Consider the following 27,479-nt stretch of genomic DNA (forward strand, 5'->3'; position numbering starts at 1 on the left):
GGGCATCACAAAGGATGTACCAGCTGTGTGGCTTTGTGCGCTGGGCAGCAATCACGCGTAATGGATCAGAGCGAGAATGCACTGTCTGCGTCCCTGCGCTCCTGTCCCTGGCGCTCGGCGTTTCATCAACTCTGTTGTTCCTCCTCCCCTGCAGCAAGGTTGAAAAATGGCACAGGAACAGCAGGTTGCTTCTAGCCTGATGGGTGTGCATGTGTGTGTGTATGTGTGTGTGTGTGTTCGCCTCTCACAGCCAGGAAGAGGAGATGAGGTCTGTTGAAATATCTGACATGACAGCAGTTTCTGTGCACCCACAGCTCCTAAATGACAATGACACCAACAGCAACAGAAGCAGCGGCAGCACGGACTGCAGGGCTCAGCCAGCTATTGTTCATCTCAAATTGCTGCTCTCTTTTGTCAAGACGAGCATTTTTCCTGCCCTGATCCAATGCCTTGCCATGCACTAAATCACACTCATATTGGTGACTCTCTACTGGAAAAGCTTTTTGTCCTAGCACAAGGCCCATAAAGTATAGAGTTATATTTTATTCAACCACAACAAATTTCCCCGGAAGTCAGAGTTGTACGAGAAATGGTGTGGCATTTGTGACCTTTTTTTTTTTGCTGAAAGGTATTTTTAAAACCACAAGATGATTATACTGCCCCCTAAAATAGTGCCTTTGAGAAGGAGGGAGAGTTTTGAAGCTGTTAATAAAAGTTCACAAGAAACTCTTTTGTGCTCTCAGCTATTTTTGTGTGCAGTGCTTATGTGGAGAAAGTTCTAGGGAGGAGAAATTGTGTGTGTGTGTGTGCATGTGTGTGTGTACATGTATGTGTGTTTAACACATTTTTACATGTGGGTTTTTCAGATGTGGTGCATGTTTCTTTAATTATTTATTTCTTATTTATTCTATGTTGTTTTTTAAGATTAATTCATTTTCACATGTGATTTTTACACATGATTCATTTTTCATTTGATATATTTTTTTTACACAGGATTTTTTACTCACAATTAATTTGTTTTTCATGTGTGAGTTTTTTACACGATTCATTTATTTTCACTTTTTTCTTTTTTTTCTTTTCTTTTTTTTTTTTACAAATTTATTCTCACATGTGGTTATTAAAAGATTCATCAAGATTCAAATTCATGTGATTTTTTTTTATATGTTTCATTTTTTATGAGATTTTTTTTCACTATTTAATTTCACAAGTTTTATTATTTTTTTAATAATGCAGTTATTTTTCATGTGATTTTTCCACTCTTTATTTCCACCTGCTTTTTTAAAAAAAAAAAAAAAAAAAAAAAAAAAAAGATTCATTTATTTTCACATGTGATTTTTTTCCCCATAGGATTAATTTTATGATTTTTTTTTTTTTTTACATTTTTCATTCATTTCCTTATGATATTTTTATACGATTCATTTTTCATGTGTGATTTTTTTGCATAATTGATTTATCTTCACATGTGATATTTTTACACATAATTAATTGATTTTAATGTGCGATTACCCCCATATCCCTCCTCCCCCGCTAACCCCAATGATTTATCATCACGCTAATTTTCCACATATAGGACTGTGGTTTTATTCATCACATACAATTCAGATGATGTCAGGTTACTTGGGTTCACATGTGCAATTTCAGGGCATAACATGTTAAAATACACTTTAACATGTATTTCATACATTTGTGATCATACATTACTCACATAATCCCGTGTGACGAAATATGATCACATGAAATACATGCATACAATTTTTCCACGAGGGTATATGTGTCTACACGTTGAAACGCTTCTGTGTTTTGAGGGAGTGAGAAGTTTTGAGCTTGTTGATGGTATTTTCATGTGTACTGTAGTCAGGGAGAGCAGATGTGCTTTCCTGATGGCCATCATAAACATCATACACAGTGTGGAAAACACACCTTCAGTGGGAAGGATGAAGGATATCAGGTAGCTTGCAATCTGTCATCTCATATAATGGAGAGTCTATGGCAACAAAAAGAGAGTCCAAGCACAGCAAGCAGCAAGCAAATAAATAGGAAGAAAGAAAAAAGCAGAACAGTGGTTCTAAGACTGGGGTCCTATACATGTATGTATGAGGAGTGGTCATGACAAAATTTTATTTTGGTTCTTGTCACAGTATCTTTGATTTTGTTTTACATTTATGATTATTGTCTCATTAGATGATAGACTCACAATTCATTATTTGACTTCTTTGTTCTTTTTTTTTTCCCTTTTAAATAAATTGCACATGGGTGGCACAGTGGTGCAGCATGAAGCGTTGACGTCTCACAGCTCCTGAGCTTATTTTACTGTCTGTGTGGGTTCCTCTGGGTTCTCCGGTTTCCTCCCCTCTCTCAAAAACATGCTAGGAGGTGTATTATCTATGCTAATTTGCTCCTAGGTGTGTATGTGTGTGTGCACGTGGTGTCCTGGGATGCGCTGGCGTCCAGTTCAGCGTGTATTCCTGACTCACAGCAAGTGTTCCCAGGATATGATCCGGATCCAACAGGACACTGACCAGGATAAGGAATGAATGAATGCTAAATTGCAAAATGTGTCAATCAGAAACTGTTTTCAGTCATGAAAGATTTTTGTTTTGCAGTATGCATGCTAGCGATAGCTTGCAAATGTATACACAAGATCTATGCTATCATATAGAATTTTTTTACTTAAAGAGTTTGAAAGGTTGCCCTGAAACCATGGATTCCTAGACAGTATATATGCATCCGTGCAGGATGTAATAGAAATGTTTATGTGCAGTAATTGTGCCATAATTTCACATGACTTGACTTCAAGTCCACTTGTCCAGTAGGTGGCGCATGCGCATTAAGCTGCGGTTGGTTTGCGGCTCCTCTTTGCGCGCTCTTTGACTCTCTGGCAGAAGCATCATGGCTGCGCCCTGTGTGCATGTGTCCACAAAACTACACAGCCTAATCACCTCGCTTGTGTAACTGTGTTTCCAAGTACAGAGCTTACTCGTTATTTTCGCGTCTGAGACCCGAAGGCGGTTGTAAAACATGGCACTGCGCATGTGCGAGTCGTTGTTGTGCAGGACTTTGCGCTTTTCCAAAGTGCTGTCGATGGAAACTGCGCCACTGCGTCTGAGGACAGGTGTGTATGAGACAGAGAGCAACACACTCCAACACACTAACAACACTGGACTTACTGCACAAGTTCAACAGGTATACACTGATCAGCCATAACATTAAAACCACCTGCTTAATAGTGTGTAAGTCCCACTTGTGCCACTAAAACAGCTCTGATCCTTCACCCTCCACAAGACCTCTGAAGGTGTGCTGTGGTATCTGGCACCAAGCTGTTAGCAGCAGATCCTTTAAGTCCTGTAAGTTGTGAGGTGGGGCCTCCATGGATCAGACTTGTTTTTCCAGCACATCCCACAGATGCTTGATCGGATTGAGATCTGGGGAATGTGGAGGCCAAATCAACACCTTGAACTCTTTGTCATGTTCCTCAAACCATTCCTGAGCAATTTTTGCAGTGTGGCAGGGCGCATTATCCTGCTGAAAGAGGCTACTGCCATTAGCGAATACCGTTGCCATGAAGGAGTGTACTTGGTCTGCAGCAATGTTTAGGTAGGTGGTATGTGTCAAAGTAACATCTACATGAATGCCAGGACCCAAGGTTTCCCATCAGAATGTTGCCCAGAGCATCACACTGCCTCCGCCAGCTTGCCTTCTTCCCATAGTGCATCCTGGTACTGTATCTTCCCCAGGTAAGCAAGGCACACGTACCCCTGGCCGTCAATATGATGTAAAAGAAAATGTGATTCATCAGACCAGGCCACCTTCTTTTATTGTGCCACGGTCCAGTTCTGATGCTCATGTGCCCATTGTATGCGGCTATTCAGCCCCATATGCATCAGGCCGCGATGCACTGTGGTGTTCTGACACCTTTCTGTCATAGCCAGCATTAACTCTTTCAGCAATTTGTGCTACAGTAGTTCTTCTGTGGGATTGGACCAGACGGGCTAGCCTTTGCTCTCCACGTGCATCAGTGAGCCTTGGGAGCCCATGACCCTGTCGCAGGTTCACCGGTTGTCCTTCCTTGGACCACTTTTGGTAGGTACTAACCACTGCACACCAGGAACACCCCACAAGACCTGCCGTTTTCACCCCACAAGACCCAGTCGTCTAGCCATCACAATTTGGCCCTTGTCAAAGTCACTCAGATCCTTACACTTGCCCATTTTTTCTGCTTCCAACACATATACTTCAAGAACTGGTTTTCATGTTGTGGCTGATCTGTGTATAATTCTGCAATGCTATAGTTGAAATTATGCCCTGATTATAGTAAATAGTTTGCTGTTTATAGATTTCTTTAAAAGGCACATTCAGATTGTTTCTCATTTTAATAAATAAAGTCATTACTTGTAAGATTTATAAAGGAGTTAGATATTAGTTGCTTAATTTTTTTAATTTTTTTAAATCCCTCTGCATTCCTTTCTGTCCATTTGGTCTTCTGGCATTGAAAAATCCTGGTGTTACATGCTTCATTTCATTTATACTCATGTATATAATACAGTCATTTCTTTCAAAGAGGAAATTTTGTTTGGTGCTTTATCATTAATCTACTGTCCTACTAGCCAAATTCCATATCCATAAGTGCAAATTCAATTAAGCAAAAAAAAAAGTCCTGTTTTCCCACATAGACATGATTAAACTTTCTAAAGATGTTAAATGTTGTGCTGAACGTTTTTAATTTATATTATTTATTTTTAATTTTATTAGTGTTTATGAGTATCACCATCAGGGCCGGGATTGAACTGAAACACTGGATAGCAGTTTCTGTTTTTTTTAACATGTTTTCCAATCCACTGACATATAAATAAAAAACTCCAGCATTGTAACTGTTGTTTCACATGAATCTAAGCTCATAGAGAGTCAGCTCTGTTATTTAGAGCAGGGGATCGCAAACATTTTAGAACCAGAGATTCCTTTAACTATAAAATACTTTTAAATGGAACTCATCAGTACAGATTTCTTTCATAAGCATTAGTCAAATGTATACAGTTCATAGCGCTTTCTATTCCTGAGCTTTACACTAACAGTACACATGAGGTCCAAGCTGACTTTATTTACAGGCTTACTTGTTTCTGAGTTATTGAGGTTTGGATTAAACTCATTCGCTGTAATCAGACAGGATAAGAACTATAAGTAGTGCAAAGTGCACAAAATCCCCTGGTTTTATATTTCATCTTAAATTGTTCTATACTGTACTTTCCTGTTGGTGGTGTTGTTACTACTATACATTTAATACATGTCTTAATAAGACTTTCCTAAAAACCACTGTGCTGCAAGGGAAAGTGATCTTACAAGTCAAACGGTGTATCGCATCCAACCGTATATGTGGAATTGCAATAGCAGCTTGCTGTTCTATCAGGCGATGGCTTGAGGAATGACTTAACAATGAGACAATACGTGCCAATGTTAGGTACATGTTGTATTTGCTGCCACGCTTCCTATTCCTAACAAACATCAAAGTGAATTATGGGTAATGTGTACCCTTTAGCGTACATTGTTTGGACTCTAAATTGTCGTAGTGGATTGTGGGATTTCAGGAGTGCATTCGATTTTCTCCACAGTGACTACAAATTGGCAAAACCCTAAAAAAATGATGAAATGTATATTCCCTTGTCTGCTTGCAGTTTTATTGCTCAGCTATTTTGTATGCTGTTTCTCATAATTGACAGCTGTTCTGTATATTCTGTATATTGCATATTTATTTTTGTGCCTTCCTGTTTTTATTATTCTGGGTTTTTTTTTTTAGACAGTTTAATAGTGAAGGGTGTTATAAAAATCCTAATAACGGTTGCTTGAGTTGAATTAGTGGTTTCTGAAATCTCGTCTTCTTCAGCTCATCGTGGCTGTGCAGTGAGGAACACTGTGTTTCGCTTTGTTCCCGCCTGTTTCATCACCACCGAGGTTTTTCTGGACAGACTGCTGAAAGAACGTACGCTCGGCTTTGCGGAGAATCCTGCAGGCTCCCCGGCTCACGCTGCTGTTCCCCCGGATAGAGGTAATCCCGATCCTGGTCCTGATCCCCAGTCTGCCGTCTCTAAAGGGCAATTTACACAAAAAAACAGGTGTTTGATCTCAAGTGCATGGTTCCTTTACAGACTGACAGTAATTTGGCCATAAAGTTGGATTTCACTTAATTCACACTGTGTTCTGTTTGATGTTTTCCACCATGGTGGTCTCGAGCACTGTGATGTAATATAACAGTGTTTACAGTTGAGTGCAAAAGTTTGCATCCCCTTAAGACAGAAGTACTTTATATCTGAAGTGTCACAGATGTTGCCTCATTAAGCAACAACAAGGTCAAATAGTGTGTTAAGATATTAATAATGAAATAAAAAATCTAAATAATAAGAGCTTGCCTCTCCTTTTGTGAATGTTTATGCCTACTCTATGTTTTATAACTGTGTCCAATATCTTTCATATTCTCTGAACAGGTTTTTGATTCTCTCAATGGTTGGAGTTATCATCCTCTATTTATTTATTTATTTATTTATTTATTTATTTATTGCTGTATATTTTGTAATGTTGTCTTGTTGCAGGACACACAAACATTTTGAATGTATTTTTTTAAATAATTTTTTTAATTAAATTCTCTAATGGAGGTACATATATGTTCTACCCAGAACATGGGAGATACGCTGTGTTGCACTCAGCTGTATGTGTAATTATGGCTAATATTCAGTGTGAATTCATCTATCCATTCATCAGTATTGAAATATCATCGATTCATCTACTCGTCCATTTATTCATCCATCCATCATCTTATTAAATATCATCCATCTACCTATCCATTATCCCATTGCATATTATCCATTCATCCACCCATCCATTCATTCATCCATCCATCCATTATCTTATTACTTATTCATCCATCCATCCATCCATCCATTATCCTGTTAAATACTCATCCATCCATCAATTATCCCATTACACATTCATTCATCCATTGATTATCCAATTACATATTCATTCATTCATCCATCCATCCATTATCCTGTTAAATACTCATCCATCCATCAGTTATCCCATTACACATTCATTCATCCATCCATCCATCCATCCATTATAATATTACATTATCCCATTATTCATTACATATCATCCATCCATCTATTATCCCATTACATATCCACCCATCCATATATATATATGTGTGTGTGTGTGTGTGTGTGTGTGTGTTAATTTTGTCTTTATTCTGTCTTTTTTTTAGTTGAGCACTTTTCCTTGATGCTGAAAGATCCAGATCAACCAGAAAATCCAAAGGTTTTAAGAGTGGCTATAATCGGTGCTCCAAATGCAGGGAAATCAACACTGACCAACCAGCTCCTGGGCAAAAAGGTGCAGTTTTTATAATCCTTAGCTACTTTCTTGAAGTGATAATTTTCAATGATCATGAAACATTCTCATATTTTGTCCCTTTAAAACAGCTGTTTGCAACCTCCCAGAAAGTGCATACTACGAGATCTCGTGCACTTGGGGTGATCACAGAGGACAATACTCAGATTGTAAGTGATTGCGTTGTTAAAAAACACACACACATTTTCATAATTCATTCCTCTCAATCCTAAAAGTAAATTTTTGTTTTTGGTCTGTAATCCTTAATCAAAATACAATGACATTTCTAAACTGTGATCCTATTTCACTGGAAAGACACATTATGGAGGAAAAGATATTATGATTTCTGTGTTTAATTTGGATTAAATGTGTATTATGTCATTACAAAACAAATAGGAAAATCATGTATTTGTTTTCTTTTTAAATATCAGATTCTGCTGGATACGCCTGGTCTCACTACTCCATCTAAAGCTAAAAGGTACATTTTAATGCTGAAAATGCGTTTGATTAGATTAGATCTGAAATAGTATTGGAACTGGAATTATTGGCACCCTCTAACTCTTTTGTGCCAAAAGCAAGGTGAGTATGAGGAAGTGATCTTACTTGTGTGAAACAGTAGGGTTTCTGTAGACTGAGAACAAGTTTGAACATTTTTTTTGCACTCATTTTAAGTATCCTTTAGAGGTGCCAGTAATAAAAGGTATGTTTTTGAGAGAAAATGCTCTTACTTAGGAAAAGTTCTTATGAGAGTCATTGTATTGTAAGTAATTGGAAATGTGGGTATTGTGTGTGATTTCATTCAGGAGTTGTCTGTGGTTCCTTGTTAGACCTTAATGAACAATTTCACTGTAAACTTCTTTTCAGCACAATTGTATTGCATTAACAACGCCCCCATCTAATTCCTGTTGTTCACAGACATCAGCTGGAAAAGACTTTTCTTGTGGATCCACTGAAATCATTACAACAGGCTGATCTAGGTAACGTCTACTCTGAATTCTACTCAGTTGTTCTACTAATGTTGTAAAGGTCAGAGTTCCTAAATTTTCTATAACAAGGGAAGCTCTTCAGGACGGTTTTTTGTGGTTTATTAGTGGCATGATAAGCTGCGTTTATTTGTCTTATTAACTTAAAGAGGAGAAAAAAGAGAAGCTGGTGAGGGGAATTACTTTTTTTTTTTTTTTTTTAAATATCTACTAAAACGTAAGCCGTGACAGGAGCTGGCTTGTTTTGCAGGTGTTCCACACCATTAAACATAACTATAAACTGCCAAAAAAGTATGATACGACGTTCTTTAATGAATAAAAAAAATGTCATTGTTGACAAATTGCTCTGGTATAAGAGGAATAAAATGCTGGTTATAGGAAAATAATAAACGTTGGGACGATAATAGCAGCTCGGCTTTGTGTCAGCTGCATCACACCACTCTGCTGTTGATTATTTTCCTATACCAGCATGCGCCCAAGTGTTGTATTACTTACTTAGCGCACTGAAACCGCTATGATCTTTAAAATCTCTGAAACAGATTTTTAGGTTTCTTAAGGTGACATTTAAAGTGCTCCTAAAATGGCATATGATCTTCCCAAGAATAGTCTGTTACATTTCACATTTCCACCTGATAATCCAAATGTCTCAAATAGACCACTGCCATATGTATCATAAATAGGCATTATATCTGCTTAAATCTGCAGTGGTGGTGTTGGTGGACGTGTCAGAAAAGTGGACTCGCGGTAGGCTGGACTTTGAGGTGCTGAAGTGTCTGGCCCTGAATGCACATATTCCTGCTGTCCTCGTCCTCAATAAGGTAACCTGATTAATGCAGCTGGCTCACTGTTCCTTTTTACAATTTGTTCATATATAAATATATCCAACGCTGTTTTGGTAAATTGTTTATGTATTTGTAAAGTAGACACATTTTACTGCCACAAAAACACTGGTCAAAACCTGAAACCATCTACTGACATCTGATGGCTTTTCCCAGAAGACCTTGGACAACCTTAAGGAAAGGATGTTCAGTATAAGCCTATAGTGAATAAGAATTTACAGCAACAGTTCTTAGGTAGACGTCTACAGTATCCCTGATGAAATGAAGCATTAGGATGAATTTAATGTAGTCACTATAAAAACTAGCAGTTATTTTATGTAATGTTATGCTTGGGCATGTCTCTCACACATATAGGTGGACCTCCTAAAGAGCAAACCCTTGTTGCTGGACATTACTGCAGAACTGACTGAGGGTATTGTGAACGGCAAGAGGCTGAAAGTGCGCAGCTTAGTGAAGCCGCTAAAGAAGGAAATACAGGAGAAGCAGATGGAAAAGACTCCAGGTGTGCAGAATGGAGAAGAGCAAATGCCAAACCCAGACAATCAGCTACTAAGAGGCCTGAGCAGAGAGCAGCTGAGGGCCCTGAAGAGCCGTAAAGGATGGCCACACTTCAAGGACGTGTTCATGATGTGTGCTACAGATGGCGAGGATGTGCAGACACTGAAGGTAGGCACCAGATTGATTCTTTATCAAATGTACTTGACCTGGGTCACATGATTGTGTGAAAGATAAAAGATCATGCTGTGGATTTATCATTTCTTGGTTAGCACTGCCTGAAAAATTGAGAGTGACCAAATTTACACATATGAGCAAGTTCAAGATTCAAAAGTTATCAAGATTCCTAAAGCTGCGAATAAATATTTGACAGGTATCTTAAGTAATTTAAGTGATAATGAACTGGTGTAATGTTATAGAAATGGCATAATTTTGTTATGTCCTAATACTCTAATACTCTGATCATTATCTGATTTTGGCAGTTACCAGATTATTAAAGTGCTCATGTAAACAGTATAGTGCACTACCTTAAAACCATAATCAGATTACAAGAAATCTTATATTGGACCTTGTGTGGGACAACTGATTGTAAATAACCTGATCATAATAATCTGAGCATCTTTAACCAATTTCTGGAAAGTTTAAGATTTATGATAATCAGGTTTTTCAGCACATGTAAACTGTTAATCAGCTTTCATTATGCTATATCTGTCTATATAGGAAAAAAAGATTGGCAGTTTGAAAAAGAACAGCAGAATGATGTTTAGTAGTGTGCGGCTAATTAATTAGATCGTACTTGTATTTGTCAAAGCACTTACAATCTGCTTGATGTAAGAAGTAACGATGCTGCCACATGACTACTGGAGCATGTAATTAAAGTAATAGCTGCACAAGTAATCACTTGTGGAGATATTAATAAAAGAAATCCTGTTGAGTGAATCATGTATAGCTAAAGTTTTTCCTCTTTATCACACTGCCCAAGTTATTCCCATAATCATATTTTTTGTTTGTTTGTTTGTTTTTTCCCCTTTTTGGTCATCGTCTAATTTTTTTTATTTTTTATAGCATGTAAGATCATAACATAGTGTTTTACAGATAATGATACTTTTAATAACATTATAACTGTAAATTTAAAATTGTAAATAAAAAAATAAAATTATAAATAAAAAAAAACTATTATTTATTTAAATATTAAAAAGTACAAATACATTTATTTTTTTTTTTTATTTTTAATGAAACACCATGCCCAGTTTGTGAGCAACATAAGCACATATATTCACATTCACATTGAGTTATATATTGTGGGGAAAAAAAACAACAATTATCAAGTACTTCTTCATACTTCATGACAGTCCAGGCAGCTTAGCAATCTGTGAGCAATAAGCCTGTTTTTTTATTTATAATTTTATTTTTTTTATTTACAATTTTAAATTTACAGTTATAATGTTATTAAAAGTATCTCACAATATCCACAATGTCTCAGAAAAGTGTACTGAGAAATAATTTATCACAGTATTGATATTTTAGGGTCATATCACCCTACTCTGAATAAGAATGTGCTCGTTATATAAATGTGATTGGATTTGACAGAGTTATCTGATGGTGGAGGCGAAGCCAGGTCCGTGGCAGTACCACAGTGAGGTACTCACAGATCAGAGCCCTGAGGACATCTGTACCAACACCATCCGAGAGAAACTACTGGAGTATCTTCCTCAGGAGGTGCCTTACACAGTGACCCAGGTAGAGTTCACATGAGAAACACACACACACACATGCACACACACATGCACACACACACACACACACACATGCACACACACATGCACACACTGTGCCACTGTTCATTCTTTTCCTCTGCATTCTTTCTTTCCTCTGCTTTTAAAGCATTAAAGATGACCTTCAGCAAAAAGAAAGCACCTTTGAACAACCATTTTGTTCCCACTGAACAGTGGAATTTTCTTATTACTGGAACAATCTCTATGCTGTGTGTTTTGCAGCGCATTGAACTCTGGAGGGAAACAGCCAACGGCAATTTGGACATATCTGTCAAACTGCATGTGAAAAAAGACAGCCATATGGTGAGAAATTCAATTCAAGACATCGTTTCCATTCTCTGACTGTTTTGTTTGTAATGTACAGATGCTTGAAAGACGTGTGAAAGTTTCAAGGTTTGAAATGAACTTAACCTTGAATAAACACCTGGAGAAAGGAGAAATTTTCCATCGTCAATGAAGTCGACATTTGGGAGAAAAATAAAGACTTTTATAGTGTCATATTTTCATAGCTAGATTTGCTTGTGTGTATCGTGTGCCCGCTTTATAAAAGTCAGAGCGTTCTCCTGATGGAGGAGGCTGTAATGTAAGCAGTCAGCCTCTTTAATTTAATCTGCGCTGGACCCAAAGCTTATGGCAGGTGCTGTTCTATGAATATCAAATAATTGCTTACTTTCTCGCTCCATTATGCCTGCCAGCTGAAATTAAATTGGCTACAAAAAAGACAGTTACATGGTCCGGGGTGTAAAAACAAGGACAAGACACCCAGAAAACATATAGCAGCTGCTACGAGAAAGAAATGTTTTGACAATACCATGCTTTTAAGCCTTGAAATAATTCAATTTATACCACAGTGCTGTTGACTTTACTTTAATCTCTCGTGTTTCTATGTTTGAATAATAACCAAACACTGGATAGGTTTAATTTATTCAACTAATACTTTGAAAATGATGGAATATATTTAACATTCAAAAAACTTGTTTATGAATGTAAACAAACCGGAATACATGGATGAATCAAATAAAAATCTTTTTTGTTTTTTGCACTGTTGCAAATTGATGTCAAAAAAAGTCACAATTTTATCATTTTTCTCCATAATCTCCATTTTGTACAGTGCAAGTGTTCCAGTGATTAAGGCGTGTCTGGATTCTTCTAGAAAAAATTTGATTCAATTCTAATTTATAATCGCACTTCTAAGGTTTTCATTTGAATCACCTTCCTATTTAAATATTTATCAGATTCCTGCTTTAGCCGTGCATTTTTAACATGTTAAAATCAGTAAAAGTGTGCTTGCTGAAATGGATTACTGCCTTTTTAAGACTGACCTATAGCTATAGATAGCTTAGTGTACTTACAGGCTTTTTTTTTTCCTTTTCATATCCTCACTCTTGTCTCTTTCTCTCTGATTATTTTAAACAGAAAATGGTGATTGGTCCTGGGGGGCAGCTGATAGCTCGAATAGCCCGGGAAGCAGGACTGGACCTCACAAATGCTTTCATGTGTGAGGTGCGGCTGAAAATATCCGCCACTCTGAAGAACTGAAGTGGATCGAGCTCTGATCTGCAAATTTTTGTTGGTGAATTTGCACTGAGATCTGCAAAAACTCCTGAGTGGAGTCCAGACTTTAACAAAGACGATTATTTGAGGCGTCAGTTTGTCTCGTGGACAACATGTGAACTGTCTTATCTCTCACACAGCTCTGTGTATAACAGTCACATTTGGGACAGAGCCTGCTTTCTGAACTCAAGCTGCTGTTGCCATGTCCTAGGACTTTTAGCCCCGAGTCTATTTATTATTAGTAAGGTCTTTATTCAGAATCTCATTTTAGCAGCGGGATACATCATGAATAAATCAGCATTGTTCCAGAACGGCTGAAAATGTGTCCTGGTCGGAATTGCTGATGAGGTTCAAGCAGAGTTGAGAGACTTCACGGGGAAGTTTTGGCTCTAATGGGCTCAGTTCCTTATCCAAGCTGCCCAGACCTGTTTTTGACCCCAGATTCTCATTCAGCTGGATCAGAGACCAGTCTTTCAATCATCATTATTTTGTCCATTTTATTGATTGGAACTGTGTATTATGTAATAAAACTGTAATTGGGATGGTTGATATGGCAAAAATATCATATCACGGGAATCGAAGACATCTTCAGTATACAAATTTCTCTGGCTAAATTTCAGGGCACTTTGTTTCACAAACAGAAAATAAATGCAGGATTAAAAAAAAGAATTACCACAATTTATTTTACTTCTTATGCTTTTGAAAAGGAAAAAATATTGCTTTATATATATATATATATATAATATAAAAAACTATAAGGCAATGAAAAAACACCTTATTACTGAGAAGTCAGTTCTTTCAGTAGGACATTAAAGCAAGCATTAAAAGTTAAAGTAAATAAAGTAAGCAATTAAAGACATTAAAGTAAATAAAGCAAGCACATAAAATAAATAATAAAACCAGACATTGACCAGAAATGTAGTGCACTTATTCTTGTGTGAAATAGGGCAGCTTTTTCAGTCAAAAGTTTTTCCAACTGAATGTTTTTCATTGACTGAACCTTGACTGAAGTACTGAATATGGAAAATTAATGAAATGAATCAGTTACTAATGGAATACATTTCAACTTCCAATCAGTTACTTATACAGAGTAGCCTTTAAATCCCCAACACTTGATTATTACCCATGATACGCATAAAATAGTATAATGATGTTAATGTAATATCCCTGATATGATAGTGTAATCTTACCAGCTGTACCCTGCAGGTATTTATGTGCTACAAAGGATTTTATTTAGCTCTTTGCCAGCTCTTTGTAGTCCCTCTCTCTCTCAGTTCCTGCTTGTCTTTCACAGCTGCTGGAGCTTAACTAAAGGCGCAGCCCCACAGGGCTACATTACCCCTCTAATGGAGCTCTAACCTGCCACTAAAATAGGCACAAAATGGCCGGGATGCATTTGTTCTTGTATCCTCCCCTGTGGTTGAACCTGGCAGACAGTCACTTCTTATCCAGGCCATGGTGATGGATCGCTAATTCATAGATAAGCTAGCCCAAAGCAAGGTCTCTCTCTCTCTCTCTCTCTCTCTCTCTCTCTCTCTCTCTCTCTCTCTCTCTCTCTCTCTCCCCCTTTTTCTTCCCGAGTTATTTGAGGTCACTGACAATAAGGCCTTTTTTTTAAAAAAAATAATTATTTCTGGAAAAATATTACACTGTATATTGTGTGTAAATAAAATATGGATTTGAAGAATGTGGAGAGTTATTGATTCAGGTGGATGTGTTTATTGAGACATAGTACATACAATATTGATAATATTCACAGCATATAATATTTGCTATTAGCTATACTCGGTTGCCAATAAAAAAAAATCGAACTTGATGACCTGAAATGGTCTTGTATGATACATGCATGACGAATAGCTATGAGAATTAATAGAACAATTCACCAAAGCACAACATAATACATTTATAGACTGAAAGTAGTTACTACTGACATGCTATTGAATTGTTAATTCAAAACATTCATAATACACAAAATACACAATCATAAACACAGCCTGCATGCAAAATAAACTTTTTACTGAATTAATGCATTGATTTCACTTATACTAATATGAATATCTAGACTATTCCAGAAGATTCAGTGTGTAGTTCCCCATCAAGTTATGTTACATTAAATTAAATAAGAATTAATTATATAGTTATATAACGTGGAAGTATATTTTGTACAAATTTTCAAAATATTCATATGAAGTTAATTCCTTTCGGTGTCTTCGATGGTTGGTGTCAGTGAGAAGAAGCAAGAGAACCCTTACCATTACTAAACTCAGTAATGGTAACGGTTTAACCGCCTCCCTCTATCATCGACTGTGTGTGTGTGTGTGTGTGAGGTAACCCACAGGAGGAGGAATGCCGTCCTGGATAGTACATCATCTATACTGTAGTGTCTCCATAATGAACTTACAGTATATGATGATATCCTGTCCAGGAGACAATATAAGATCTCAAGAGCGTTTATGCGAGAAATGTCCGGATCATTCCTGTGAAGAAATCAGAAAAAAACAGGCTCAGTATCTTTCCCTTATTATACCTCAAATTGTCCTTTTCATGATACTTACAAGAAAACCCTCTCTAAACATTGAGATCATACGTACTTGTTGCCCAATTCATCAACAGTTTAATTGGCTGCCAATCCTGACACCCAGTTGTTCACTTCTCCAAGTTGCTTTGCTCACCTTAAGGTCACTTGTTTCGAATCCCCTTGAAGTAGGTGTTAACACACAGCTTAATTACACTCGCTTGACACCTTCCTTGTCATCTTTCCTTCCTTTCTATTTGTCTGCAGGCTCGGTGTCTCCATTCTGTCCAGCGTCCCCCCCAGAGTTCTGTCAAATATCCCCCTTCCCTCAGCGTTTTAATGACCTTTACTCATTTGCATATGGTGATGACACGAGGGTTGTCTCGCTCTTATCTGGGCTCTCCTTTCTCGCCTTTCAACCAATCAGATTCCTGTCCTCTATCAACCACCAAACAGTAACTCCTGACTTTAGCGTGCCTGTACATTTGGAAGGACACGCCTTCATATCACTCCAGCTAAACCTGGAATTGAACCAAAAATAAAGTTATAAACTAATGACTCAATTTATTAGATATGTTTGTTTTTGGCTGCTTATGTATGTTTGTTCTCTAAAGCTGAATATTTTCCTTGACTACACTGGGTCTAAGACATATAGTTACGCATATGTATGCATATGTTACAATGACATGAAGTGAACTGTTAAGTTTTTTTGTTATGCAGTTCATTGTTCTGATGACATCAAAGCTTGTGTTTTGTAGACTATTTTAAATTTACACTTGAACTAGTCTTTTTTCAGTCGGCTTATTTGTCTTTGAAACTTGAAAGCAAGATTTTTGGTCATTTTTTAATTCTTACCTACATTTTTCTCTCTTTTTATTTGAACATTTATTCTCCTTGAACTGCATTTATCACTAAGGTTCCTTAGAGGCTGCTTACAGTTGGATCTTGAATGCTACAACAGGGTGTTTCGCTATGAGAGATCATCCCATGTAGAGCCCCTTTAGGAACAATGAACCTTTCCAAATGACATTGGGAGAATCTTTTTTGCTAAATAATAGATATTTTCTTTTATTGTTTATATTATTGTTGTTTTATTTTATTGTTCTGCCCTTTTTCCTGTCAGCTGATCAACACCAAGACACCACTGAATAGAACATTTAAAGCCATAAACTGCAGTCACTGGATCCCAACTAGAACCTAAAGGTCTAATATAGACAACTAAATCTAAATAAGTGAGTTTAGGTTACTAATTCATGCTCTATACTTTGTATAACAAGGTTTTAATAAAGTGTTGATTGCACATTATCACAACTAATTTTCACATAAAACTCAAGTAATGTAGTCATACAGGTGTTTATGAATAAAGGCTGATATATACTGAACAAATCATTTAGTGTAAAGTGTACCAACACAGGTCTGCTTTCACTTTTTAACCTTTCTCCTTCTGATGCCCTTCACAGTTCCTCCTAAACCCAACCTGATCCCAGACCAGCACACATGTCTGCGTTCTGCATTAGCAGGACTATAGGCTGACATTGGGAGTGACCCCAGTTGCATGTGATGGCTGCAGGCTCTTCAGCTTGGGTGGGGTGAGTGGGGATGGACAGATATGGGACAGGCAGATAAGCAAGAGGAGAGTCCTATCAGAGCTACACCAGAACGCACCAACGCTGGCACTGCAACTTTATCTGCTTGCTTAAATCGGTGAACGTTTTCCATGAAACGGAGACCACTTACACAGATGAGGGCATGGGGACAAGTGGACATGACCATGCAGAAAGTAGGACATGGTCATCTTAACTTACATGATCCTTACAGCTTTTAAATTTGTACACGTAGTAATTTGATACAGTACCAGGTCCAAATAAAACCTACTTCAGATGAGTTGAAAAATATCTTTAAGATTATTCCATGAACTTAACTGAGCAGGTCATAGTTTCAGAATCCCCAGGTCCATACTGAATTTGGGGTAGTGTCTGTGTGGAGTTTCACATGTTCTCCCTGTGCTCGCATGGGTTTCCCCCGGGTTGTCTGGTTTCCTCTTACTGTTCAAAAACATGCAGGTAGATTGATTGGCTATGCTAAATTGCTGTATATGGGAATGTGTGTTCATGGTGCCCTGTGATGAACTGGCGTCCCACTCGGGGGTGGGAGTTCCCAGCATTCCCAGGATAGGCTCTGGATCCACCATTACCCTAACCAGGATGGAGTGCTTACCATAAATGATTTTGTCTAGTTATTGTTGTCTAGTTCACTGAGATTAAAATGAATGATGGCAGGACCTGTTATATACTATACTGAATTAGTGTTACCTTTCCTTAAACAATTTTAGCCCTAAACTATAATTTATTTTAAGCAGAAAATCTTAACAATGTAATATTTACAATAATTTCTGTAGGCTTCTTGCAGGCTTTTGGTGTTGGTCCCAGATCAGTGTTTGACATTAAGTTTAATTTGACTCTAAACACTAGCCCATGACTCCTGATTTCCTGTCGATTATAGTCATTACAACATTTCTTAATTGCTTGGGATTTAAGAGGCTACAACATAAAAGATACAATTTTTGATATGTTAATATCTCACCTGCTGCTGTTGGTCACCATGTTGTCCTTCCCTTTGAATGAAAGTCCAATGGCAAGTTTTATTGCTTGTGAATAAACTGTGAGGAGTTTGACGTGGTTAAGTTAGCCAGAGACAACGAGGTGGAGGAAAACACTCTTGTGTCACTATCCACACTTCCTACCATTTACAAGCATTTCTTGTAGGCCTTCTGTCTAGGCCTGGCCAATAAAGAGGCTTTTGGTGGAAGCCTTTTGTTGTTGGTCCCAGATCAATCTTGATGTTGTTCATAGGATGCATAAAGCTAGGATTTGACCTGGGAAGGCTGATCTGAGAGCAGGCCAAAAGGACATGTTTTACCCAGAGCTAATAAAGTAGCATGGACAGCACCTAGCTTCCTGCAGTAATAAGGGAACAAACTGTTTGGGTGATTAACACCTCATGAGGCATATGTGGGGGCAGAGGAGACACTTAAGCTTCTGAAGTGAGGTTCCCCCCTTCTCCCTAAAAACAGGAAAGTGGAGTTCCCAGACACCTCCATGACCAGGACAAGGCCCAAACTGTGAGACAAGAAAGCAGATCAAAGAGCATCAGATTGATGTTCTAGCCAACATACACACCTTTTTCATGTGAGAAGAGGGTGGGCATCCACCGGGGAAGAGCTCCATCACATCACATCGCATCACATGTCCACAGCTGCCTGCTGCACTCAGAATCCAGAGTGGTCAGAGACTCCAGCTTCAAGGCCATGTACGTCCATGAGGACTACCCTTATCCACTCAATCCCCTGACCAAGACCTATGGATACTATCCACAAGGTAAGCGAGGTATAATCCTGAAGGTTATAGACACCAGAGAGTCAATGCTTAAAAAGTCCAGCTATGTGTTTACTGTTGTTGTAAACATTGCCCATCTTAGATTTGTTGTGCTATTTGTACATTTTTGTTTTGTCTTATATATTGTATCATGGTCCAGCAGACATAATATTTTGTCTCTTACATTTGTGTTGGTAGACTAAATGGCAAACCATCTGACAATTTATTTCTGAATAGGATAGCATCCTCAGACCAAACATAAAATATAGTTTATGTCTGTTTTTTTTGCAAATAAACATCTTATTACGAGTTCATAGAAATCCATTTTTATTTAACAGGACAGATGAATTCAGTTTGCCAGCCAAGCTGTGGTGAAGCAGAGCTGATGTCACTTCCGGTTCATGCGGCGCTTCAGGGGCGAGAACTGTGGGACAAATTTAACAAAGTTGGCACTGAGATGCTCATCACTAAAACGGGCAGGTAACTAATCTAAGTTACTAATCTGTGTTATTGGTAGAAGGAATTTTCTTTCCTGTTTAGATGCAAAAGAGCGAAGTATGCACTTAACAAATCCAATGTTGAATCTCAGAGTTTCTAATGCTCTTCAGGTCTCTCAACTTATGAAGTCTATAAAGATGCAATTCTTCATATAGGTGGTAAATAAGGCTGTCCAAAGAATTATACAGTGCTCTTCAGAATTATACTTTTTTGCTTAAAAATTTGAAACTATGAAAGGTCTCTAACAGTTTAGACCTAAAAATAATTTGAGGTAAAATGAATAAAGGAAAATCCATATAAAAGTAGTCAATGAACTATATTTGTGTGCATTTGAGGTTACCAAGTCTTATACTCTCCTGGTAGAGGCAGTCAGCATTTCATCTCAAATAACCCAGTATTTCATACATGAGTCCATATACAGTATATTCACGGGATGTATACATGTACACTTGCAAAGTTTGTAGGTTCTTTACAAACACAACAGACCCACAACACCATAGATCTGCCACTATCCCACCTTAGAAGCCAGGTCAGTAATGCTTAGCAGTAACTCCAGTAACTAGTGCTTGTGGTTTGACAACAAGCCAGCAAGTCTTTTGGCAAGCTCTCTGTTGGCATGATGGTGGTGTGTAATTGTAGTTCTAGAGACTTGGTGACCCCATGATGCAACCAAGTCCTACAAATAAGATTCTAGGAAAATGTTTGTGTTCTCATGACTGTGTATGAGGGCAAATAGGTTAACTGAGTCCTAATATAAAGATTTTTTAAGTGTGAAGCTTGTTTTGTAGCCATTTCATGATTTATTTCATGAAGACTTGATGATCTTCCTCATGTTGATGGGTGTGTTTTTGTCTTTTTTTAACTCATTTATAACACTGAGACAGAAAGTCATAGGCAACAACTTAAGAATTTTTAAAGACTCTGGTGTATGTTAAAAAAAAAAAAAGGCAAATATAAATTGAAATATACAATCACACATGTACATCTGTTCATTCATGTAATAATCCAATGAGACAACCATAAATCATGAGTATTTTGATGTCCAGGTTTGGTGAACCTGTGTCCAATGTAGCATCAGATTCGTGTTTTTGGCTGACAGGACTTCTGCTGTTGTAGTTCATCTGCCTCAAGGTTCAGCATGTTGTGCATTCTGAGATGCTTTTCTGCTCACCGTGGTTGTAAAGAGTAGTTGTCTGAGTTACTGTAGCCTTTCTGTCAGCTCAAACCAGTCTGGCCATTTTCCTTTGACCTGTCTCATCATTAAGGTGTTTCCGCCTGCAGAACTGCTGCTGGATGGTTTTTGTTTTCGCACCATTCTGTGTAAACTCTAAAGACTAATGTGTGTGAAAACCTTGGGAGATCAGCAGTTTCCGAAATACTAAATCTGCACCAACAACCATGCAACCATCCAAATGTATGATGCAAACATTAAATGAAGCTCTTGACCTGTTTTTGCATGATTTTATGCATTGTGCTGTTGCCACATCATTGGCTGATTACTTAATTGTGTAAATGAATAGGTGTAAAGGTGTTCCTAATAAAATGGCTGGCAATACTAGAGTGTAGCATATAAACGAACCCAAAAAGCAGATGATTAATCACTAACCATGTCGCATTAAATGTTTAATAATGTATAGTATAATATATTTCCAATTTGTACTGATATAATTGCAATATAATATTTTGTTTACATCCTGCTCTTCGGCACATAGAGCTGTCTGCCCTGTGCTTTGTAATCAACATTTAATACCTTTTAATAAAAATGCATCTTGTTCAAGCAGTGTTCACTTTGCAGACTAATTATAATGGTGTCAGTGATGTGAATTGTGTCTGTGGTTTTAATCATGTTTTATTTTTCATGTCATGTTGATTTCTTCAGACGCATGTTTCCCAGCTGCAGAGTCACAGTGATGGGGCTAAACCCCAAAGTCAAGTATGTGCTGATGATGGACATGGTGCCGTTTGATAATAACAAGTACAAGGTAACTCCCAGCCCTTCCCTTCAGTACGCACACACACACACACACACACACACATTCCTTACCATGAACTTAATACCTCCATTTAAAAAAACAAAATATATATATATATATATATATATATATATATTTCTTTCATTTATTCACTTCTTTGTTTTCTTTCTTGTTTGTCTATTAATTTTATTTAGAATTATTGAACAACCACTTCCTGTTTGTATTTACAATACCGACATTATATAGTGTGCTTTTGACATTTTAATTTAGTTTTATTTAAATGACTAGCTGCAAACTTCTAAAAAACATTTACACAGATTCAGTAGTCTGTTATATAAAAATAAAAAAATGAAGGAAAGTGTAGCCCTGAAATATGATCCATGACCTCTCTCCTGCTCTCGGTCGTATTTCTATCAGAGGTCTTGTTATTAGTAATTTTTAAATTTAAATAGTTTTTTGTTTCCATCTGGAAACAATCTAATTTTGCTGTACACCTACTGGTCAACACCTCTTGTTTTTAAGTGTGCTTTAAAAATAAATTTGACTTGATTGACCATGACTATCGTCTGTGCAGTGGAACAGGGATCACTGGGAGGTGAGCGGCAAATCCGAACCTCACCTGCCAAACCGCTTCTTCATCCACCCGGACTCACCCGCTTTGGGAGAAAGGTGGATGCAGTATCCTATCTCCTTCCATAAACTCAAGCTCACCAACAACACACTCAACTCTAAAGGCCTGGTGAGGACACTCAAATTAATACACAATACATTTGTTTTTGCTCTTTTTTTTTTTTTTTTACATTACATTACAGAAGTACTAATATAACTATATTATTATTATTATTATTATTATTATTATTATAGTTACATGTTAAACTGACTGCTCACTTGCATTAAATGGGTTTAACCTAAAGCTCAATAGCTTAAAATTAAACTAATACACAGGTTTGTAAAATCTTATACTAGAAATATTTATTTAAAAAAAAGCACAATAATAGCTTTTCAAAAATACCTATAAATCTATGAGAATTACTATTTAAAAACACCTATAGACCTAACACTGAGAATTAAATGATAAACAAGCATCAAAAGCTACACCCAGGCCTTTAACTATAGATTGTACATGTTTGTACAAACCTCAAGGGTGAAATCAGCCACAGTATTCTGGCCAGACTTCAACAGTACTTATGATCGAGAATATAAAGTTGTATATAAAGGTAGAATGGTAGGGGGCCTAAAAGAAAACCTTGAGGGACACCATATTGCATTTTTTAGGCTTTAAATCTAACAAACTGGTAACAGTCTCTGATTGTAAAAAAAAAAAAAAATTGTGCTCATGTTAAATATCATATCACTGTAACATTACAGTTTATATTATATTACAGTTTTATCAAGTATTATCTTTATAGTGTACTTATGTAAAGAAGAAATGAAACAAGATAAGATTTGAAGAAGTGCAAATTAGGACCCAATAGTACATAAAAAGAATAAAATTAAATACAAACATACAACACTGAACCATATACAGTGTATATCACTTACTAACAAAATGAACAGTATTGTTAGTATTGTGTATATCACTTACTAACAATATAAACAGTAATACTGCACAGTAATACTGAACCAGTGCAGTATTTATATATTACATTATACATTTTTGGTACATGCCTGGATCCAAAACCTCTATCATTGATGTCTTTTTTATTTTCCAACAGGTGGTGCTTCATTCCATGCACAAATACCAGCCTCGTCTACACATAGTTCAGTCTCCAGACCCCTGTGGAGGCCACAGTGGTGGTTACCTGCGATTTACCTTCCCAGAGGCATCCTTCATAGCAGTCACATCCTACCAGAACCATGAGGTGGCCTCGGTTATTTAACCATAATCTGTTTAGCACATAGCAATGGAAATCCCAGAGGCTCAGGTCATTTTATAGCAACTGTAATTTATAGCAATAGTAAGTGTACTAAAAATCATATTTAAAAATATGTAACTTATTCATTTAGTGTAAATAGACTCTTAAAAATGATTACAAATTTAATACTGGAAAGCAAATTTCTAAACTTTTGAGTAGCCAATGACATCTAAAGAGAACTTAAAGACTGACGAGACCATGTGAAGACCCTAATGTGAGTCTCTAAGTGCCATCTAGTGGTTTACATGAGACCAAAGCAATGCTTTGAGATCTTGGCTCCAGAGTAAACATTATTTATTTGTAATTCATTTATTGTTTAAAGTGTTCACATGGGTCAGTGTCTTTGAGGTTTACTCAGTCATTAGTTGGATTCTTCTCAGCCTGTTTGGACATTCAGATGAATCAGCATGTGTTCATTAGTGTTCATTAGCAGAGGTGGTGACAGATCTGTCTTTTCTCCACCAGATCACCAAGCTGAAGATTGACAACAACCCCTTTGCCAAAGGCTTTCGTGACAACGGACTTAGCAGGAAAAGGTGATAAGACAGTACAAGACTAGGCTTACAAACAAATTTTCTTGTAAATGGAAAGACAGACGTCTTTATGACAAAACATCTTTATGTTTTGATCCCAATTAGGTTTAGAGACAAGGATATGCATCAGAAATCAGTTTCAGGGCAGCAACAGAACAGGACACAAAATCACCAAGGTATCTGTAAAGCATCATACACACCACAATCATGCATGCATGGTTACCTTGATGTAAAAACTTTGGATAAAGATTTTCTTTTTTGTGAAGTTGTTGATGTACAAACGGTCTTGCTAAATAATTCTCTATTCCCTTTAAAACATTAAAAAACATCTTTAAACATCTTTAAAACATCTTAAGCCTGACAAACTAAAAAAAAATAATAATTAAAATAATAATAATTAAACCTTTCACTGGTCCAAGGATATAAATAAAAGAGGGAAAAAGTGTAATTTTGTTACTTTATATTGGATTTGATATGTTAGGCTTTTGGTACTTTTGCTCTGTTCACAATTTCTCCAAAGAGTTTTTTTCCCCTATTCTAATCTTTTTCTCCTCGTTTTTAATTTATTATAATACTGAATTTAACGATAATGAACTACTCAGTAGTAGCTGGTCTTTGCTTTCTTATCTTAAGATCCTCCCCTGCCCCAAAATCATTTCAATCATCAAAGATCGGATTCAGCACATCCTGAATCAACACTACTCATTATTTGTAGACTAAATACAGGGCAATAAAAAAAATTACAAAAAAAGTTGATTTAAAAAAAAAAGTCCACTGTTTTATTTGCAACACAAATATTTTGTTTAGCATACTACCCCCCCCCCCTCCCGATCTAAATGCAAGCTAAAGTTTTATACATCTAAATCTAATAAAAACACAATCTAGCTATATTATATGAAGCTGTGTGTAAGCAACTTCCCAAGCCACCAGGGGGCCCTGTAAGAATGCAGGATTAAAATTTAATAAATAAATAAAAAATAAATAAATAAATAAATAAATAAATAAATCACATGGAAACTATCAGGAAATCTTAAGTGCTCTCAATAATGCATATGATCATTTTTCACCTTCTCAGCAAGTCTACTGGACACGGATGATGAGGAAGATGAACAAGTCTCCAGCTCAGTGGAGTCCGCTGGTGCACTGTGCCTACCGCACATGAAAGCTGCGCCCATGCCTGTCTCCAACCCTTTCTTATCAGCATTTATGAAGAGTGGAGGTGCTGGATTGGCCTGTGGCCAGGAGGAACTGAGCCAGAGCACCATTTCCCATCAATCCCAGCATATGCTCAACAGCAAGAACAGAGACTCCAGGAGGTGAGATGATGATGTACTACACGCAAAATAATAAGACTTAATTGATGTTTTTTTTTTTGTTTGTTTTTTTTAAGATACATCACACTCATTTAGCTTTAATTATTTTACATATAAAGTATTAAATTGAGTAAATTATTTACTTATAAATCATTACATGGCTTTCTTCTTGCAATACCTACCATATTTATTCATGATCAATTTCCCCTTTAATTATTTAGCTTATTAATTATAATTATTTACTAATTAAATGAACAAGACATTCATGTTATTACATTTCATAATCTTAAAGCTAATAGAGTTTCTTTCTAGCTTTAATTATTTTACATGCTTATTTTAATTAACTTTTTAGTATTTTTTTTTTTAAATGTAGAACCCTTTGGTTAGTCCTTCTGTGGTTTGAACCGCTTTAGAAACTTAAGAATGCCTAACTATTCAACTATTCAATAAAAGGTAGTCTAACATGCTTGAATTGTCTCTGTACCCTTCTTGTCCAGGCCTGATGACAATCTCCAGTACATGTGTGCCTCTTTGCCAGAAGCCCACAGCACCCGAATCCCGATGCCACAGCAGCAGCCATGTCACAGCCCAGACATCCAGACCCCAGCCGTACTCCAGATTTACTCAGCCCAAGCCAAACTCCACCAGTCCCTCCATCTGCCACCCAAACTCAGCCGAATGCAGCTGCCTGAAAGTGTCTTTAGGAGTCTGGATTCCAATCCAAAGCCCCTGTCTGACATTTTCAACACAATCCGGGCACGAGTGGTGGCCAAGGATTCACAAATTATTCCCCAGCACGAGCAGACGGCCTCAGGCTCAAATAGAGAAGAGAAAGCCCTGATTTTCCCAGCTGTCCAGGACTGCGGTGCGACATTTTGCACTGAACAATACACTGGCCATGCAACAGAGTGGCCTGCTTTCAATGGGAACACAGGGCAGAGTAGCACTGAGCCCAGATCAGTGGCATTTTCACAGCTGGGGGAATACACTGGAGAAAGTGCTGCTGGGAAATAAAGAGAATAAGGACTCAGATAAAACATCAGTATTCTTCCTCTGAGCATTTTACAAGACATGAATATACTGGGAATTTTTTTTTGTACTGGTTACATGAATAAAACCTTAAAATCAATGCATTTTTTCTTGCTTGATAATATAAAGTTATCTGGAGTTTGCTGTGTTTCTCCTTTGTATAGGTCTGATTTTCTACTCAGTTAATTGTGCATTACATTATGACCACTATGATTAGGTATTAAATATTAAAGGAGCAGTTTGTGATGTTTAGAGACCTCTGCTGCTTCCAAAGGGAATCTCAACTGCAATAAAAACAAGCAGAACTTGACACCACTGGTGGTTATTCTGACTGAGGAGCCAGAACCACAGACATAGGAGCTCTTTTGGGATAGCAGATCTGCTGGGGCCCTTGTGTTTAGAAATGTTTCTTAGAATGCAAGGTCACAATCCTCAACTGGTGATTCGAACCGAGGAGCCAGACCCGCAGACACAGGTGATCTGGCTGAGGGTAACAAATCTCACCGTCCATTTGAGACAGCAGGTCTAGGCTTTTGCTGGCCACCGCAGGCCCACAGTGCAGGGCCTAGCTGGTGAATTCTATACAGCATCAACGGCAGAGAAGAAAAAGAATATATCATGTGGTGCGGCCAGTTTTGAGGCCAGGGCATCCTGTTCCAGTGGGCTGTCCGGCTCTGTTACGAAGAACCTCAGCTGGCAATGTGTTGACTTCGTACTGGCAAAGAAGTCCACCAGTACCTCATCAAATCTTCAAGATAATTTTTTTTCATCTTTCTCCCCAATTTGTTCACCTGCCAATTCCCACCCACCAGCCAGTTCTTCCTTATCACACAGCAGCTAACAGCCAGGCAGGGCGAAAGCTAACACATGCTTCCTCAGAGACGTCAAGCCAGCCAATCTCATCTTTTCAAAAACTGATACTCATGCTGTATCACAGAGCAGTGGGGGAAAGCGCTATCTGCCCTTCTTCTGTGTACATGATCTCACAGACGACAAAAATTGGCTAATGTCGCTGTGATTGACAGGAGAGAGAGAGTATGTCATCGCTTCCGCCAAGAGAGCATGGCCCCTGGCTCCTGGCCATAGATGGCGATGGTACCGTCAGGATTCTAACAGGTTTAGGAATATTTTTAAAAGTTACAAACCTTTTAAGGACAAACAATAACACATTTAACAGAAAAGGTTAATGTAAAACTGTAAAGGTTAATATTTGTTATTTAGGATTTAGTGCTGTTCATATGTCTGCATACATGACCTAATACTGTTTTACATTAAGACAAAAACAATGCAGATTTCTGGCAAGCATTT

The 27,479-nt window shown here is 37.4% G+C and overlaps 2 protein-coding genes and 2 long non-coding RNA genes across 4 annotated transcripts; 2 read left to right on the plus strand and 2 right to left on the minus strand.

Annotated features, from left to right (window-relative positions):
- Nucleotides 1-2,850: 2,850 nt before the first annotated feature.
- eral1 (Era-like 12S mitochondrial rRNA chaperone 1) lies at nucleotides 2,851-13,562 on the plus strand. Its single transcript, XM_026921474.3, has 11 exons — nucleotides 2,851-3,112; nucleotides 5,876-6,037; nucleotides 7,250-7,377; nucleotides 7,467-7,544; nucleotides 7,806-7,852; nucleotides 8,290-8,351; nucleotides 9,063-9,175; nucleotides 9,551-9,862; nucleotides 11,282-11,431; nucleotides 11,689-11,769; nucleotides 12,883-13,562. The coding sequence occupies exons 1-11, from the start codon at nucleotides 3,019-3,021 to the stop codon at nucleotides 13,003-13,005; spliced, it is 1,350 nt and encodes a 449-aa protein (XP_026777275.2). The 5' UTR covers nucleotides 2,851-3,018; the 3' UTR covers nucleotides 13,006-13,562.
- LOC117596268 (uncharacterized) lies at nucleotides 5,648-14,421 on the minus strand. Its single transcript, XR_004577449.2, has 2 exons — nucleotides 14,211-14,421; nucleotides 5,648-6,076 (listed from the first exon to the last, which is right to left on the minus strand). It is a non-coding gene; the product is annotated as an uncharacterized LOC117596268 (long non-coding RNA).
- A 295-nt stretch (nucleotides 14,422-14,716) lies between these two features.
- LOC113531571 (uncharacterized) lies at nucleotides 14,717-17,240 on the minus strand. The gene is made up of 2 exons (XR_003403265.3): nucleotides 15,693-17,240; nucleotides 14,717-15,497 (listed from the first exon to the last, which is right to left on the minus strand). It is a non-coding gene; the product is annotated as an uncharacterized LOC113531571 (long non-coding RNA).
- Nucleotides 17,241-17,980: 740 nt separating this feature from the next.
- On the plus strand, nucleotides 17,981-26,271 carry tbx16l (T-box transcription factor 16, like). The gene is made up of 9 exons (XM_034300454.2): nucleotides 17,981-18,912; nucleotides 19,248-19,389; nucleotides 21,287-21,389; nucleotides 21,955-22,119; nucleotides 23,096-23,242; nucleotides 23,762-23,832; nucleotides 23,935-24,005; nucleotides 24,905-25,145; nucleotides 25,640-26,271. The coding sequence occupies exons 1-9, from the start codon at nucleotides 18,843-18,845 to the stop codon at nucleotides 26,154-26,156; spliced, it is 1,527 nt and encodes a 508-aa protein (XP_034156345.2). The 5' UTR covers nucleotides 17,981-18,842; the 3' UTR covers nucleotides 26,157-26,271.
- Nucleotides 26,272-27,479: the final 1,208 nt, after the last annotated feature.

The sequence above is a fragment of the Pangasianodon hypophthalmus genome, chromosome 27 (genome assembly GCF_027358585.1).
Source record: "Pangasianodon hypophthalmus isolate fPanHyp1 chromosome 27, fPanHyp1.pri, whole genome shotgun sequence".
Classification (NCBI taxonomy): Eukaryota; Metazoa; Chordata; class Actinopteri; order Siluriformes; family Pangasiidae; genus Pangasianodon; species Pangasianodon hypophthalmus.